The 18,310-nt window shown below is 44.5% G+C and overlaps 1 protein-coding gene across 6 annotated transcripts; it reads left to right on the top strand.

The window, feature by feature from the left end:
- The first annotated feature begins 1,279 nt into the window (after positions 1-1,279).
- On the top strand, positions 1,280-17,891 carry ndp (norrin cystine knot growth factor NDP). Of its 6 annotated transcripts, XM_051076289.1 has the most exons (5): positions 1,280-1,419; positions 1,537-1,634; positions 2,824-2,897; positions 12,346-12,844; positions 15,453-17,891. In XM_051076289.1, exons 4-5 carry the CDS (start codon positions 12,638-12,640, stop codon positions 15,675-15,677), a joined length of 432 nt encoding a protein of 143 aa, XP_050932246.1. In that variant the 5' UTR covers positions 1,280-1,419; positions 1,537-1,634; positions 2,824-2,897; positions 12,346-12,637; the 3' UTR covers positions 15,678-17,891. The 6 variants fall into 6 exon arrangements, with proteins under 6 accessions (XP_050932246.1, XP_050932284.1, XP_050932223.1 ...); XM_051076327.1 differs by lacking the exons at positions 1,280-1,419; positions 1,537-1,634; positions 2,824-2,897 and adding exons at positions 3,195-3,580; positions 4,706-4,783; XM_051076266.1 differs by lacking the exons at positions 1,280-1,419; positions 1,537-1,634; positions 2,824-2,897 and adding exons at positions 3,195-3,580; positions 4,706-4,852.
- The last annotated feature ends 419 nt before the right edge of the window (positions 17,892-18,310 follow it).

The following is an 18,310-nucleotide window of genomic DNA, read 5'->3' as shown; positions in this document are numbered from 1 at the left end:
ATCATTAACTGCACAGTGGTCTCAACTCACTGTGTCTCATCACCATCTGAGATTGCAGCATCTCTTTGATATGGCTGTTTTATTCCTGTACTAGATATTCTGAGCGCTTGTACTGTGCTTCTCCCTGAACTCCAAAACCAGACCTGGTACACTCATCACACATCAGTTGTCTTTGGCAGCTGCTGTGACATTGCTTTACCTGGTCAAGGAAAGAGAAAGTTATTCTACACCGGCTGTAAATTATAATTATAGGACTATTTTTGTTAGACTTTTGGCTTCTAGCAGAGACTAGTTCTGAGGCAAACATGACTGTTTTTCTGTTGCACACTGCTCCACGTAAATCTCCAAAAATGATAGACCCCTTTCATTTTTTTCATGTAGCTTAAAATGAGGCTGGAAATCAATCTTCCAAATGAAGACTGAGTACATCTGTGCACTGGTCAGTCCACAGCTTTGTGCCTCTCACAGATAATACAAACCGGCTTGAAATATGCTTTCCTGTGCTGAAGGAAAGAATAGAGAGCTTTAGTTGAAAACTGACAGAGAGAGATATTTAACTCTTTGAGTAGGGGACCAGAGTTTCATTATTGTATCAGTCCACATTCTTGTAGGAGATAAATGTGGTTGGTGTTGGAACACTTTGCCCATAGGCCTGTGAGTGTGTGACTCAGGTGTGATTGAGCTGAGATGTGACCCTGCCCTGCTAATCCTGGTCAGATGAGGAGATGACTCATGTCACATCAGGTCCAGTCTCATTTCAGTTGCCGGTGCTCATGGGGACAGCATGTCGGACTGCCTACAGCCAAGGTGGGACTCGATCAAGACAGGGACAACTGTCACATCACACTCTTAATAGTCATTGGCTTATTAGCTGATGAAACAAGGGTGCAACCTGACCTGCTGCCTAATCACTAGTGTGAACGGCCACAGGGTGAGGTCCAAAATACTAACTGGGCAGTGACACATCACTAAGATGGACTAGTATCCAGGCTGAAATTTAGATCAGTAATGGAGAGAGTAAAGAGTTTATCATAATCCTGAAAAAGCAAGTTACCTTTCAACAGTTGTCACATAGAAACAACATTAATTTGCTTTTTACTACTATCCATTTACCAACTATTGTCGCAGAAAGCTAAAGCATTTTTACAAGTACAAAAGCTGCCTTTGTGGCAGTATGTCATCTCAGTGTATCCCCCTCCTTTTTGCTCAATATATCTTCTGTCTTCTGGCTTTGTCCTCCACTCTCTGCCTCTCACCCCACCCTCCTCTCTCCGCATATGGGATTCGCATTTGGCTTCCCTCAACATTTTCTTAATGTGATATTATGATACATTATCTGAAGCCATTTACTCCCTGTCACCACCTCTCATGTGGACACAAGCTGAGTAAGCCAAGGAGAGGCGGTCAGATTCTGTCCAGGTGAGTTATGACCATTTAATTTGACACTGTTCGCAGCAGTGATCATTTACAACGCCTGAAAGTGTAATCAAAATACAAACGGTGCTTGCGTGGGTCTCTCGCTCTCTTTCTCTCTAGGAGCCTGTTGGTGGTGTATAAGTTTTCACCCTCTCCTGCTGCCGGTTGTAAATCGCCTCCGTCAAAGGTGTGTGTGTGCATGTGTGAGGGAACAGAAGGTGAGAAATTTTGGGGGTCAGCTGAGGTCTTTCAGGTAATTGTGCTTCTTAAACTTTTGACCCACTAAGTCCTACTTAGTGTGGTGCAGCTTGCTCCCCTTATTTCCCCTGAGAGTTTTGACTCTGCATACCAAGACTTGTATGTGTGTGTGTGTGTGTGTGTGTAAATGTGTGTGTGGTACAATGAGTATCTGAACATATGCTGTCAACCTCACACTGCTCATGTTATTCTTCTTCACCTATTTTGGCATTGTTCATGTTGTTATTCCTACACTGTTTGACTGCCCTTTTCTTATTCAATCAGGCTATGAAAAATTCATTAGTTTGTCAAGCTGTGCCCTCCCCAACCTGCTCCCCCTCTGTGTGTGTGAAACATGTTGAAAGAATGCATCCTCAGTACTTAGGAACAAGATGATGAGACTTATTTGTCAGTCTGCATCTGGCTGTATTTTTCCGCACCTCAATAAGAGGAATATACCTTCACCATAAGTGTCAGGGTTTTTTTTAATTTTTTTGTTTGTTTGGTTTTTGTTGTTTTTTTTTAATCACACTGTTCATTTTGGCAACTCTAAGTGCTTAATAAAACACCAAAACTGCAAACATTTCACAGATGAGAAACGAGGCGACTGATATAATGTATCATAATAATTTGGCAGCAGCTGTGTGCAAAGCCTTGGAGAAGGTATGACTGCTCTTGTCTCAGGGTAACAGTGATGCCTCCTGCACTATTAGCTTTCCATTCATCACAGTTTGTCCCCTTTATATCTTCAGGGTGTCTGTCTCCATGTTGAGCCATGTGAGAATGATGGATGAGGTCGTTACAGTTTGAATCTGCTCTGCGCTTTATTGCTGTTGTTTTCAGGATTTCCAAACACGCAGGCTCTGCACCATCATATAATTGTTTACAGATGAACACAAATAATCCAAAATGAAATACCCAGCAGGTGACTCGTACTAATAACTGACCCACTGGGTCCTGTAAAATGCATGAAAACTGAGTGATTAATGCATTGCTTTTTTTAAAAAAAAAAAATCAATGAATATATGTCTCTAGTGATTTCCTCTTTATTTGGTCATAATTTTGAACATTTGCAAAATGTTCATGATGAGTGAAGCTGAACATACTTTGTTCTATTTTTCTTTATTTTTACGATGACATACTTAACATATATATAACCTTAACTTGCAGGTGGAGGATATCCCAGAATCACAAGCCAAACTGTATGCACAACATCCGGGTCCCATCAAGAGAAGACGGCTAAGGTGAGTTATTTAACCTCACATTTAACCCCACTTCTTTTCCACACTTTATCCCCCTCACCCATCCCACCTGCACACCCCCACCCCTCGTGTCATGGTAGGAGAAAGCGCGTGAAGAGGAAGGCCACAGGGGCCAGTTGTTTTTAAATAAACTAAATCTGCTAACAGTTTTATAACCCTGACCTCGTAAAACTGGCTGCAGCTTTTGGTCAGCTCTCTCCTGATGGGGCGAGCGGAGCCGTCCAGGGCTGGAATTCCCATTTGCCGCTGCAGAGCGTTTCGGTGTGTCAGCTGGTGTGTGTGTGTGAGAGAGGGAAAGAGAGGGAGAGAGAGAGAGAAAGGGCGTATGATATACGATTGCTGTGTCACGATCCACATGTGACGACCGTCCTCACAAACAGAGCATCCAGGCTGCTCCCTCTTTCTGTTGATTTCCCTGCTCAAGAAAAAGTGAGAGAGTGTGACTGTGAGACAGAGGGGAGAGAGGGAGAGCAAGAGGAGGTGAGAGAGACAGTGAGACAGAGGGAGGAGAGAATAGCACTCAGACAATCAGAGTGTGTGAGAGAGGTAGAAACAGGAGGAGAGAAGAGCTGGCTGGGAAACAATAGTTCAACAACAAATCCAGTGTTGTGTGCAGGATCTCAGTCTGGATACCTCTGCTGTCTTTCTGTTGCCTGGCGCTGAAGGTAAGTCCACCAGCCTGGGTGTCAGACCTCAGGACCAGCACGCTTACAAATGCAGGGGTGGGGGTCCTGTCTTTCTTTTTTTAAACTGAATACACAGAAGATATAGTCTATCGAAACCTGTAGGGAAAAGATGCTGTAATTCTTTTACAGATGTGAGATAATGCCATGCATGTTTGTTGTTGTACATTTATGCATTTTTCCATGTTGCTGTACATGCATGACACTGTGCTCACACACAGTTTGAGTTAAACTTCTACTCACTTTTTCTCACCCCCAAGCTCAGGTGCGCATTCCTCTTTTATTGCAGGTATTTTCTGCTCCGCACGAGTCCAGAAACTGCGAGTGGTTGTGATTAGGACGCAGTGTGACATGATGTGTAATCGGAGGAAACATGTTTGTGTTGGCGCTGGTGGATACGCTAATCAGGCACTGACAGCGAGGCTGGAAGGATAATGCAACTCACGGAGCCTGTAGAGAGTGTGTGCGCCGGAGTGTGAGGTTAATAGCGGTGTGAATAACTTTGGACATGTATGGATATGGGTTTTACAGGTACATGCGTTTATGTCCATAAGTGTATGATTGACTTGGCCTCTTCTACTGGACCCTGAGGCTGCTGGCTTACGCTAGAAGGAGACAATGACAGATATAATAGACTCTGTGGTAGGTAGGAGGAGGAGAAGACAAGCTACCACTTCCATCTAACTGAGAAGGAGAGGCGTGCATGTGAGAAAGAGAGAGGGAGAAGGTGTTTAAATGAAAAATGAAGTGACTACAAAAGAATGGAGGATAATGAGAGGGGAAAGAGGACAAGTCCAAGGAGGAGGAAAAACATCTGAGAAAGAGATGGGAACAGTGAACCCTTCAGAGGACAGGCAGTACCAGAGAAGGACACAATAAATAGGAGAAACAGAATGAAACTGAGATGTGTGAGAGGGGGAGAGAGAAAGAGGGTTGGAGGAGGTGAGAGTGACAGAGAGAGTCTGACACAAGGAAAAAAGAGAGAAAGAGATTGAGACTGTGTGATGCAAACATCCCTCCAGACATCCCTCTCCACTTCCAGTGACACCAGATGAGAAACAGTTTGCACGCTGAGAAAAATGTGTGTGTGTGTTTTTTCTTTCTCAGAGTCTGCATCCTCACCTCAAACTACAATTGAATTTTGAATTGTTTGGAGAAGAGAAAGGCGATGAGGAGGAGTAGGAGGTGTGTTTGAAACATCACACATTCAGCCAGGTGCAGATAGACAGCAACGCTCTGGCAGAGCAGTGCATGGTTGGTTTTGTGTCTGAGCTCTCATGTTTCATATTCTCACACATGCATGCAAACACATACACACACACAGGGGCCCATTGTGAGTGTATTTATTTGGACAGTGTCGAGGCTCCGATAGGCAGTTCACAATGTCTCACTGCCGCAGGAATGTGCTTCTGACAAATGGATGCTCTGCACGAACCGCGGGCCATCGAGAAGATCCTTAACGCCGCCCTGCCAGACAAGCATGTGACAGATCTCTGCTGCCCGAAGAAACCTGGTCCAACACGATAAAACAAACACGCCTACGACTCCTTTGCTTGCTCTTTTTCGAGAGTGCCCTAGGCTCGGGGCTGAATGGAGGATTGATCTAGTTTCATGCACTGCTTTTAGCCTGCAGCTCGCCACATTCCCAGTGTTTTTTTGTTTTTTGTTTTTTTTGCTCTCTGATGAGGATGGAGAGAACAGAGGAGGTGGGTTTAGGATTTGAGGTGCATGTGTGTGTTGACCCAGCAAGATTAGGGGCTCTGTATTTATCAAACCAACTTTAACAACACTCTCTGAGTGAGTCCTGCGCTATGCTTCACTAAACAATGCCCAGAAAGAAAGAGAAATCTGAGAATATTCATACATATATGTCCTCTGTGTCTCCCCTTTCTGTCTCTCCAGTGTTTCTGAGAAGCCTCAGTTGTAGAGCTAACACAAGCTTAGCTCTGGCTCACATGGCTGCCTGTCATTGGCTGTACACTGCTCTCAAATCCACACTGTTTGTCTTATCTTTACTGGGGGGGATATATTTAGTGAGGAGCTTAGCTTTTAGGAGGTTGGCGCGTGGGGAGCTTGTGTGTGTGTGTGTGTGTGTTAGAGAGAGGAAGAGTAAGTTTGTATGTGTGTTTCAGGAGCTGGCGTCAGTAGACAGTGGAAGAGCTTGGCACTCTGCATGCCAAACTGTGTGTGTGTGCATATACTGTATGTGTGTGTGGCTGGAGGACAGGTCTGTGGGTCTACCCCCCACCCCCCACCTCGCTCCAGTCAGGAATCTGCCCTTTAGTTTATTAAAAGCTGGTGAAACAATGGAGGGAGGTGAGGTCGAGGAGGAGTGGGGGTGGTGAATAGAAAATCATGACGTAAACTCCGGGCACGGCACAGCAGGGGAGCAAATCAGAAAGGAGTGTGAGGATGCAGTTGGAGAGAAGAAGAGAGCGAGGGATAGAGGTAGGAAAACATATTCATGATTGTTCAAAAAGTTACACCTCCCCCACTCTACCTGTCATTTCTCCCTAATTCCCACCCCTCCGGCGTCCTTTGATGCACCTGTTTTCTGTGTGTGGCAGCGGGGGCTCTATAACCGAGCTGCCCACTGCCACCGCAGACAGGCCCCGTCCCTGCTCAGCAACTGTGTACTCAGCTGCCGACTGGCCTGTGTGATAAAGCGGAGGATCCCTCTGAAGATCTGGCTCCTCAGCCTGGCCCATGTGCCAAAACACACCAGCATCCCAGCAATGTTTAGAGCCCCAGAGCAGCAGTAGCACAATGGCCACAGGAATACCACACCACACCACACAACCCCTGTGTACTGCATGTACATGTGTGTTCGAGTTTGCATGTGTGAGAACAAAAACCCATAAGTGAGGTGGGCAGGGGATATTTATACATGCACCCCACTGCTAAGAACAAAATGTGGTAATGTGGACTGAGAAATTCTGTCCTACACAACATATGGTTAGAACAGTTGGGAGGCTTCATGGTTGCACCTTTCGTAACAGATTTTGAGATAACGTCATTGTTTCACTTTTACTTCTTGAACAAAAGACTTATTATGACTCTTTTGGCACCACAGATCTTTCGGGCTTTGTTTCAGTGTGTCTGTGTATTTTCATTAGGCAGGTGAGAGGCCATTAAGCCAGTGGCTAACAATCAATTCTATTACTGATTAATCTGTGTTATTTTTGGTTCATAATCAGCCAGAAATGTATGAAGAATATTAATCACAATTGTCAGGAGTCCATGGTAGTGGTAGGTCAGTCTGTGTGTGTGTATGTGTGTGTGTGAGAGAGAATGTGTATTCACGTGGGAGGCATCTTTCCCACTGTAGCCTGTGAGAGAGACATCACAATATCTGCACTCCCTAAGCTTGGAATCACCATCTCATAACTCCAAAGTCCTAAAGCTTCAAACCAGAGGGATTGTGGTATGTAAGGAGGGATTGTATTGTGGTTATGTGGTTTGGCTCTGCAGATACTAAACCCACACTGGATCTTTTTGCAGATACTGGGCCCTTCTTAAATGATCTGCCCCTTGGCAATGCTGCTAAAGCTTTATTAACAGAAATGAAGTGGAATTTACAAAATTGTATTTGCTCTATGACATATGATATGTCTTTTAATAAGCAGTAAATGCAGATGTAGCGATAGGTCCTAATATGCATGTAGTTACATATAATACATGCTGTTTAATAATTTCATCAGCCTGTGGGCCTTCTCCTTTGACTCTCTAATTAGTTTTTGAGTACCGGGAATTCCACATCGGTCAGGTAAAGTGGAGAGGAGAATGCTTTAGCGTTTTGGGTTGTCGTGCCAAATTATTAAAGCTCTAATTTGTTTCTGAAAAAGCAGAGCCAGTTGTGGACTGACTGATGTAGCAATGCCACTCACCTGGGTGGGCCAAACAGTGTGGATATCTGGGTTAAATCTAGAGCTCAGAGAGACTTACATGCAACTGTAACTTGGCACAGGAGACCTGTTCTGTCAAGCTTCAGATTTCTCTACGTGCTGAAATGGTGTGCATGGAGCTGCAGAGAGAACAATAGTCCCTATAAGAGTTTGGAAAGTTGTGACTTTATTTATTTTAGCCTTTACCAAAAACCTAGTGCTGTACTGTAGCTCTAAAGTCAGATGCAGTTGCTAACATGTAGCTAACTACTTTACTATCTACAGTACTAACTGATTACTGGTTACTTCCAAAACCAAGGAGCAGATCAATGACTAACTGTGCTAGTGTGTGGGGATGGTGGAGGTCCATGCCCTGATTGGCCTAATCACACACACCTGCACTTTGATGTAGAAGCTTTGCCACGTTTGTGATTGAAACTGTTTAACTGACCCTCTGAAGGTTAGCTTGTCCAAATAGTTTGTCATCATATTTATTTTCTGCTAGTGATTTGTATCCCAAGACAGTGTATGGTACATATGAAAACACTCATGCTACATGAGTCCTACACAGCAGCATCTTGATGCAGTTTTATTACATTTGACCCCATAGATTGGCTCATCTTGGTTACTGCCCACAATCCACAAGGGCAGGAGAGAGCAGGCTGTGCATGAAGTGCACATTTAAGACCCCTTTTACAAGATTCTTGCTTTAAAACAAGTCAGCTGGAAACATAAAAAAATCAGCTGGAGGTAATGTGTGCCGTTGTCATTTCAGTCGACAGAGTCGACAGTCGTTGGCTAGAGACGAGAAGCTGCTTTTGTCTGCCTCTGTCTGAAATCACAGACTCTTTTTTTATTCAAATTTCGTAGTGGTAAAGCCACCGATCGTTAACATCATAAATTGTAAATTGTAGTAAAGGAGTACATGTGCCATGAAAATAATTAACAATAATACAAATAATTTTTAGTAGCAGCTCTTGTTGAATCTTGCCTCTGTTGGTCCAGGGTCTTTTATGGCCTGTCCACACATAAAATCACTGTAGAGCTCAAACTCCACCTTCCTCCCCTGTAATAATGAAGCCACTACTCCCAACTACTTGTTTTGGACACACTTCAAACTTGGCAAGGTTGTGATAGCTAATTCTGGACATTGCCCCTCTTCCCCCAGCAGAACAGAACCCACTCTCCCCTCCTTTCTTGCTTGAACAAAAAAATCTCTTTACCCACTTGAAGCAGGAACAGTGTGCCCTCTGTTTCCTACCGTTTCACCAAATGCACAGTTTTCCCACTTCACTGAACTCTCGACATGGATTTTTGTCACTGATGTCAGAGCAGGGGCTTTGGGGTGACCAGAGATCCTGGACTCAGGCTTGGTGCACCCAAATCTTTAACTATGACCTCACTCAGTTTTTATGTCTCAGACTGCATACTATTCCTCAAACTCTGTATCTGAAGGTATTTTAATAGAGATAAGGTGGCTTCGCTTTCCAGAAATCCCTCACCTCGTCAAATGGAAAATTTGACTTTCTTGGTTTACTGGATGGGGCCTGGCCTTGCAGAAGTTTTTCTACAATAGTCATCAAGTGAGACTGTTTACTTTAATCGAGCTGAAATTTCATGGGTAATTCAGTATGAATGACTTGTTGTATTCTGTGGACCTCTGCTGCCAACATAGCTGCTTTTTATAATGAAAACAGTAAGGACCCAAGGTGACATGGTGAGTTCTGATCCAGCACCTCAGCATTACAAGAGGGGCACCAATGCCCGGTCTTGGGGATAAAGAAGGAAGTAAGAGAAGAGGAAAATAGGAGGACAGGTTTTGGGAGGATACCAATAGAGGAAGAAGGGTGCACTTTAAAGTGGAACACAATGGGGATTTGTTTTTGTAATTATATCAGAAAGACAAGCTCGGTTTGAGTGGATGATGAGGTCGATTTCAAACGATAGATCCAGGAAAGATCCCGACCGTAACGGTTTTGGGTTTGCCAGTCATCGTACTTGGATGAGATGGGGGCGGGGGTGGAGTCCACCGGGAGGTTCCAGCTGCTGTTTGTGAACACCCAGGGCACTATAAATCTGAGTCCAGGGCAGGTGTGAGCGAACTGGAGGAGAGGAGGCCACCCTGGCCCATGTGCTGCCCCGAACCTCCTGACTTTGTTCACGTCTGCTTCAACCTACAGTTCAGACAAGCAGGGGAGGAGCCAGGCACCACACAGTCAGATAAGCAGTCAGTTTGCACGCTCACGATGCAATAATGAACTCACTCACTCAGATACTGTCTCCATATATTATCCTAAAAGCCCCATTATCTGAGCCGGCTGCCATTCGTAGCTATGTATTGAATCACCAGCTTTCAGAGCTTAAGCATGAGTCGCCAAAAGAGACACTAATTATGATGTGTAGTCCCCTTGTAGTGAGGGATGTCCCTGTTTGCATGGCAGTGCGGTTACAGCAGGGCTGCCTCAGCTGGCTGCATAACAGGCAGATGACAGTCAATAGAAAATCACCTCTTTGCTGCACATAAAATGGTAATACGGTGGGAATGCCTGGCCAGCTCAGCTAATGGTTAATCAGAAGAGGACAGAGCTCAACTGGCTGTAGACCAAAGTGATGACAGTCGGGGTAAAATAAAGTTTGTTTGGCTCATCCTGGTATTCACTAGGTGGATTATTCCTGTCATTATCTCTGTTTTCTTTACTTCACGGTATGACCAGGACCTGTTGTCTGTGTAACAAAAACACATGTTCTATTTGTGATTTACAGGGAAATTCAGGAAATATTTTCTTTCTCTGTGACCATAAATACAGCTGTAGTATCATGTTTGATCTGAATTGATCTGACATGTTTGCACTTTATAAATCCCCATACCAGGTTTATGAGACGCTACAGTCAACGGCTACAGTATGTTGTCTGTTCCTCATTGTGAGTCTGGATTTCCAGCAGGACAAACTTGGCAACTACACTGGGGCCCCAGAATTCCCAAGTACACTGCCTGTAAACTGATTTTGGTGCTTTGATCAGCAGAGGATTTGATTGGGAATTTGCACCACTAATGTGCAATATCAGTAATAGGTGATCTTGTGGCACTGAGTGCTGTGTAAAAATCTTTTTTTATTAACTCTGGTTTAGAGCATAGAGCATAGAGCATTATAGACTGGGGCCAGGCAGTACTATTCTATCATAGGTTAGTATCGTATGGTATCACTTCTTCTCTGGGCATATAATGAAGCTGCCATGTGTTATCTGCTGTGTGACCTGAACTAATCATGGTCCCACAACAGGGTCTGTGCTCCCTTACGGGTTAATCTGGCCACACCTCTACTTGCCCCCCCCGTCCTTCTGTATTGACACTATAGCCTACGCTCAGGCTCCATCTTAAATGAGCGTGTAACACCTAAGACCAGAAAGTTACGATGCTGATTGTGATACCAGCAGCAGAGATGGGGATATCAGTGGTCGCTGTAATGTCAGCCAGGTACGGCTGGCAGGCCTGGAGGTGCTGATGGGTGCTGGCTGTATAAAGCAGCCTGCTGCTCCGAGAAGACCGGGCCGTCTGTTATGTAAACCCTGCAGCACATGTTCGACGGGCCAACGAAACATCTCGGGGAGTATTTATTTTAACAGGCCAAATGATACTTCTATTTCTCTCAGGAGGAATGTTAAGGTTAAATGATTCCCCTTAGAAAGAAAAACACAGGGGTTAGAATTGGGGAGGGGGTTGAAGACGGAGGGATGGGGGTGGGGGTGTGTGAAGGTTTCAAGTGAACTTGATGCATTCTGTGATTTCAGTTCAAATGAGGAAAAATTGTAGTCGAGTCGTATTGCAAAGGAGATGGATGTTAAAGTGGGAACTCTGATTGCTTTCAGAATTAAACACTGATGCTCAGGGGTGTCGTTACTGCCACAGTAACTCAGGGCACAAGGCCTCTGACTTCACATGCACCCAGTGGTGTAGCACTAAAATCTGGACCCCATACATATTCAGCCTCAGTGGGTCCCTCTCATCTTTGTGCTAGCAAACAGTTTAGATTCAAGTCACGAGTAGCTGGGGCAAAATAATCCAGTAGTCAAACCTTCTGGATATACATGCATTTTCAGACATCCCAACCTCAGGAACACTGAACGCATGTTTCTATCCAGACTAGGTTAACAATCATAATAATTCAAAAATAAAATCTTGAACCTTAAACCCTGATCATTACGCTCCCCTCTCGCTTCTTGACCCCACATGTACACACACCTCTGCCTAATTCACAACACATTGCCTGTTAGCAAACCTGCCTCAGCCAGCACCAAGCTGCCTCTTAACACGAACTCTATTGTCTGGAGGACAATAAAACTATGAAGCTGGAAAAGGAAAAAAAACCTACATAAATGCATGTAAAAATATGGCAGAGGGTTTGCAGAGGGCTTGTTGGGAGAGTGATTTGTTTTAATGAAAAAGTCATTCCTGGGGAGAGGAAAGGGCCTGGCTGCAGGCTGTTTGTGCATGGCTTAAGTTTCTCCTCTGTAATAAAAGCACCAGGACTTATGCGTCTAAATGCGTGTGCAGTGTGTGGGTGTGCAGGGGCAACCATGGAATAAAGAAGACAAACTATAGGCAGCCAAGTCTGGAGACCCACCACACACACAGTCATCAAACAGTCAATCACTAAAACTGGCTAAAATATCTATGAGAAGTCGTCTGGAGGTAGCTTCATTCACTGTGTGTGATCTTTTCTGCAGCACTTACAGTAGTTCCCTTGGATGCATTGATGATTAATAGACAAAACACACAGTCTACACACACAATATTGTTTCTTTTCCCTGAGTTTATCTCCTCATGTTTCCACTGATGCCTTCCTGTTTGTCTTCTTCTTTCAGACTGTGGTGGATCCAGACAGCGGGGGATGGAGTGGCCTGACAAGGCAACCCTCCTACTACCTTTCTCCCTACAGCGCACTGACCTTGAACCTCCTTTGTACTAGCAAAAACAAGAGAGAGACAAACACACACTCCTTTGCGAGACCCTGAAATACAACTTGGGTGAGATACTGACAGAAGTGAGAGAAAAAGATTGAGAGAGTGAAACAGAAGGAAACACAGACAATAACAAAGACAGTGTGACGTCGGTGGACATCCTGTGAGGATCGAGAGCCTCAGGGTGGCCCCGATCATGAAACCTTTCATCTCTGTGGGCCCCCCTTCTGGCCTGCTGCTGGTCCTGATGTGTTGCCCTCTGCTGGGCTTGGTCCAGTCCGCCAGCAGCAACAAGGCCAGCGATAACACACACCCACACCTGGGAGACTCTGACCCGGACCGATGCATGAGGCACCACTTTGTGGAGACCATCACACACCCGATTTATAAGTGCAACTCTAAGGTAAGGCGGAAACAAACCCACACACAAAACTGCTCTATTACTGTAATGCTCTCAGTGACAAGTTGTTGAAGGTAACACGGCTAGTTTTGATAAATGACTAAATTTGTTACAAATGTCAGAGAAACCGTTTTTTCCAAACCGAGCCTCAGAGACAAAGAAAACCCCAAGCACCAGCCAAAAAATCCCCCAACACTAACCTAAGAGTTATTTATCTCACACACATTTTCTCCTTCTTCTAGTATTACTCTTACTGCCCCTAGAAAAAAAGGCCTCCTCCATTTGGTCAGTTCACTGTCTCCTTCTTCGCTTCTCTCGCTTTATCACATCACTCCATCATTTAGACAAGTCACGCTTCCTTTCTCATGTATGTTTGTGTGTGTGTGTGTGTGTGTGTGTGTGTGTGTGTGTGTGTGTGTGTGGTGCTGGACATGGGCCACACTGCAGACATATTCTGCACCTCAGCTGGGACTGCGTTTTGGCTGAAGTGGACGTCTCCCTGTCAGCCTGCTCTCTCCTGCCTCTGCCAGGGGCTAAAGGGAGAGCGATGGGCTGAAGAAAGAAAAAGAAAAGCACAGTAACCTAATGATGTGGAGGCGTGGTGCTCAGTCTGTTGCATTCTGAAGTGTCAGACATAGAGATAGTCACTTTGTGTGAAGAGACTGATGATCCATTGAATCATGCCAAACATGTGAATGCTATTGTGGAAAGGGGCTGTCAGTTTTCTCACTTTCCTTTTGTTGTGCACCAGCACAGTTGTTCTTCTAGCGTGAGTGATCAGTTCTTTGGTCTTTTTTTAATATTCTGACTGAGTGCACAGAGCAGGTGGCCAAACCACAGCTCAGCTCAGGCGAGGCAGGGCTGAACACACTCACAGCATGAGTTGTGTGCTCTCTGTTACAGTGCACCGAGAGCTGACGGGAAGACCGGCCGAACAACTGTTTTACACCTCAGTCTGTACAAGTTCACTTGAAATCCACTTGTGCCATGACCTGCTAACTGTCCGTGTGTGTATGTGAGTGGGTGTTTGTTGGGCTTGGTGTAGGCGGATTTCAGACTCCATTTACACCTGGCATTAAAATGCGTCTCATATCCAGATTGTATCTAGATATGATTTTGACCTGATTGCATTTGCACCTGGTTTCTCCACACTGAGATCTGATTGCTCTGTCCAGCTCACATCACATCCTCCTCCCAAAAACACAATAACAGTTTCCTGCATTATTAGTTAATTAACTTAGTCTGCGTCCTCATGTGGAGTATCTTCCACAGACCAAGACATATTAACAGTTGTTTTCAGCACAGGACTGGTTGTAATGAGAACAGAGGGTGGTAGACTTTGGGGGGTCAGTGGAGGCTCACCAGCAAATTTCTACCCAGAGGCCCCTTAAATGTTTCAGTTCTTGTCTGGATGTTTGGTTGTTGCAAAACATAACATTTCACCACATTTGTTGAATTCATCCAAAGTTGACCCACAATCTTAAAGAGAATTGTTTTAACTTACAAGTGTTTGTTTGTTTTAAGCCTAATGAGTGGATGTTGTTTACCACAGTCATCCTTTGTTTTGTTTTGTTTTGTTTTGGTTTTTTTTTGTTTTTTTTCCACTTCAGTTCAACCAGAACAGTTCCCTGCCCATCCCACTGCTCCAACTCACCTCACACTATCTGTACATAAAATGAACACGTTTCCTAGAAACCCAAAATGCGTGACTCTACATCCCACTTTGGAAGCTGCCACTAGCAAGTTCTTCTCACTGTCTCTAGTAAACACACAAAGGGATGAATGAGCATCCACTGCATCTGCTTTTTTAAATCTACAATAGCTGGTCATGAATGAAAGGAGGAGCAGGAAAGGTGCTGATAGACAGGAGGTATTAGAGAAGGAGAGGGGCATCACACAAGAGGAATTGTTGCTGTTTGACAGTCTGATCCTCAGCTAGGACAAAGACAAATGGTCTTAAAGTGGCGACAACACTCCTGATGTCTGCGTGTACTGTACTTGTGTGTGTGTGTGTGTGTGTGTGTGTGTGTGTGTCACCCTGCTGTGGCCCCAGACTGGCTTTTGTCAAAGTGAGTACATGGGTGGCGACACACAGCAGCTGACAGAAGGACGTGACACAGGAGTCTGTTTAGGGAGGTGACAGGAATGTAGTGACCCACAGAGGAATGCCAGTCAGACGGTCACAACACTGATCAGGCCAGTGTTTTGTATGTGCATGCATGTGTGTGTGGGCGTGAGCTGACTGGAGAGGCTTGGGGGGAAAGCTTGATACAGTGGTTTTGTTTGCGCAGGACTCTCTGGATGAAAAAAAGTGGACTTCAAATGTAAACCTGGTGCAAATGGCTGTGTGTGACCCTGAGCTCTGAGCTGCAGCAGGTGTAGGAATGTGTTACTGGTCTCGTTGCTATCTCTCTGTTTGCAGGTGCAAGGCCAAGGCTGGGAGACTTAGGAGACATTCTGAGCCCAAACAGACGGCTCCCTTTCAGACCAGACTCAAACACTGCCTCATTGTACCCAGAAACCCCTTTTTCTCATCCCTGACAGAGCCTGAAGGTCACAAAAACAACCTGTGTGAATGACTTATCTGTGCTTTCTTAACTCTGTGTTCCAGATGGTGCTGCTGGCGCGCTGCGAGGGTCACTGCAGCCACACCACCCGCTCCGACCCCCTCATCTCCTTCAGCTCGGTGCTCAAGCAGCCCTTCAAGAGCACCTGCTCCTGCTGCCGGCCGCACACCTCCAAGCTGAAGGCGGTGAGGCTGCGCTGTGCCGGCGGGACTCGCATCACAGCCACTTACAGATACATCCTGGCCTGCAACTGTGAGGAGTGCAGCTGAGCAGGGAGCAGCACCCTCCCAAACACTCAAGACTCTCAAGACCCAGCATTTTTCTTGGCCTCAGACCTCACTCTAAATCTATCCAGAGCATTTTAGTTGATTATTGGATCAGAAAATTGCCCCAGAGGACAGCAGCTCAAGATGCTTGTTGTTATCTTGGGAGTGACAGTTTGGAGCAATCGTACCACTCTCACACAGGCCTTAAAATTGACCTGTAGCCCTTGGGACTCAGACAGAGCATACTATACCCTCTCCATTATGTGTATCCAATCAGTACAAATCATAAGAAGCATTTTTCTCCAGCGCACAAGGCCAAACACCACAAACAGCTGCTCCCATGGGCCGGCTGGAGACCCTCCTCACTGCAGAGACGCACTGCACTCATTACAATAATTCATAACATACAGGCTCGCAAACCACAGTGTGAGAGCTCATTACAAATATCAGTAACAGCCTTCTTCCAGCTTCATAAAAACTCCACCACGCATTTGACAACAAAACAACACGCCTCGTTAAAAAGCAGCATGGGAAAGGATGTGGCTCGACGAGAACAGGCGGGTCCACATGGGCCCAGACATGTGGTGGATCTATAGAGGGGGCACCTGTGCTGTACTTATTCACCCAATAACATTTTACACACTCCCTGCAGACTTTTCATCTAGCCGTGTAAGACATGACCAGTGCTGACAGGGGAGCTCATCATGTGAACTGTAAAACTGTAGTGGCAGACAGTGTGAGAGAAGCTCTGGGGATGAAAGAAGACCAAGCATAAAGGTTTGGCCAGACTCTGGGTGGTGGTGTAGACTGTCAATAGACTGTCAAAGCTATCAGTGTTCATTTTAAGTGTAAACTATTCTATTTGAATCTTTGTGATGTTCCTGTCAACATTATTGAAATTGTAGCTACTATCATGAAACTGCCGCTTTTGCCTGTCATGTATTGTTACTAATGACATGTCCAGTGTTTTGAGTTGGAGGAAAAACGCTCTTGTCAAAACAGTGCCATGGTTGCTCCGCATACGTCTGTAAGCCTGCGTACATTATCCTCATAGTCCACCATAATGAATACAGGAATGTTAAACTCACGTATAATTCACTTGGTGTGTGCTAGACTCAATCATCATCGGCCATCAGAACTTGTGGTTAGTTTATCTGAAGTGAAAAATGAACAACTCCATCGTGTTGTTCCAGTTGTGGTTTATTCTCTCAGAAGAAACTCCAATTTTCTAACACCACAAAAATTTCAGTGCAGTTTGCATTTGAAGAAACTAATGAGGGGTTTTATGGAAGTAAAGAAAGACCAAAATAATTTTCATTTTACATGCAACTGATGACCTTTTTTAAATTTATCCTCCTTAATCTTGAAATTTGGATGCTTTAAACTTTGATTAGTTACATTCAGAAACTTCTGGAACGTCTTGGCTATTGAAGATAATCCATCGAGCCTGAAGATTCAAATTCTGTCAGTCACATAATTCAAGAAAAAAAAATTGAGAAGATACTGGAAACTTCAGGAAAACCTTCTGGAAAAAGAAAGTAATTAAAACTGTAAAATACAGGTTTTCAAAATAAAATACTTCAATCAAATCGGCAACAATGGACTAAATACATTGAATTTAAAGTTAAAGTTCACAAATACAGGTACACAGTGAATATATTTTTAAAATATATTATTTTGGCATTTCTTTGCCTCCATAGAGTTTTAAATTGTAGTAGCTCCCAAAAAAAATGTAGACAGAAGTTCATTCTGACGAACACCATCTTGTAACCTTTGCTGAAAACAGGCTTTTTAGTTCCCAGCCTTTGGTACAATAAAGCTTAATGTAAATGAAATAAAAATGGAGAAATAATAAAGGAGATTGGGGGTTGGCATGGTGGTTGAGTGGTTGAATACGCTGAGCCCTGTAAATAAGGGAGAATAAAAACAGAACTAATCAAGTATCCCATTAAAAATCTTTTGAAATGTATGTGAAAGTGTGACAGCTCTAAGACTTACGGTACAGTACAGACACTTCATGGATTTCATGCACACATACAGTATATGCACTCTGTACAGATGTCTTTGTTGTGTTCAGAGCTGAAATGCTACCCTCCCCTGTGAAACAGCAACAACATGCTGTTCTGTTCTGTGGACGTTTCAATCCCGACTACAACTGACAGCACGGCCGGCTGCTTCACACGTGAGCCTAATAAAATCGTTTCCCCCTCGACTCTGGAGATTAATCTGCTTTTCTCTGCTGTCTCCTCTCACTGTGTCACTCCTTTATCAACACATACGCACACACGTTAGTGCAGAGGAGGCTTTTTGTGACATGAAGCAGGAGGTATAATTATTTGGGGAACCAGTGTGACAGAATGACAGAGGGGCAAGATAATGGCTGTCAAGCTGATGCTAACTGCGCTCTGTCCTGGCAGAGAAGCATGAAGGAGACGGTTAGCTTCCAGACTTTCTAATTAAAGCAGCAAAACTATCATTCATCAAATAGAGTTTTTCATCTCAGTCTGTTTCCAGGTGTGGAGCAGACAGGCAGGCAGACGCATGTGGTCTTTTTATAACCCTTCACATCAGCAGACATCACACATATTCATTCATCCTTGATCCTAATCATAACCATCCAAGCGTTTAATAAATAT

The sequence above is a fragment of the Lates calcarifer genome, linkage group LG1 (genome assembly GCF_001640805.2).
Source record: "Lates calcarifer isolate ASB-BC8 linkage group LG1, TLL_Latcal_v3, whole genome shotgun sequence".
NCBI classification, from domain to species: domain Eukaryota; kingdom Metazoa; phylum Chordata; class Actinopteri; family Centropomidae; genus Lates; species Lates calcarifer.
This window is presented reverse-complemented; position numbering and strand designations above follow the sequence as displayed.

Excerpts from the sequence above, each read along its gene's own strand:
- ndp (XM_051076289.1), top strand. The coding sequence starts at position 12,638 with ATGAAACCTTTCATCTCTGTGGGCCCCCCTTCTGGCCTGCTGCTGGTC. Across the intron at positions 12,845-15,452 it reads TTTATAAGTGCAACTCTAAG|ATGGTGCTGCTGGCGCGCTG; the intron begins GTAAGGCGGAAA and ends TCTGTGTTCCAG.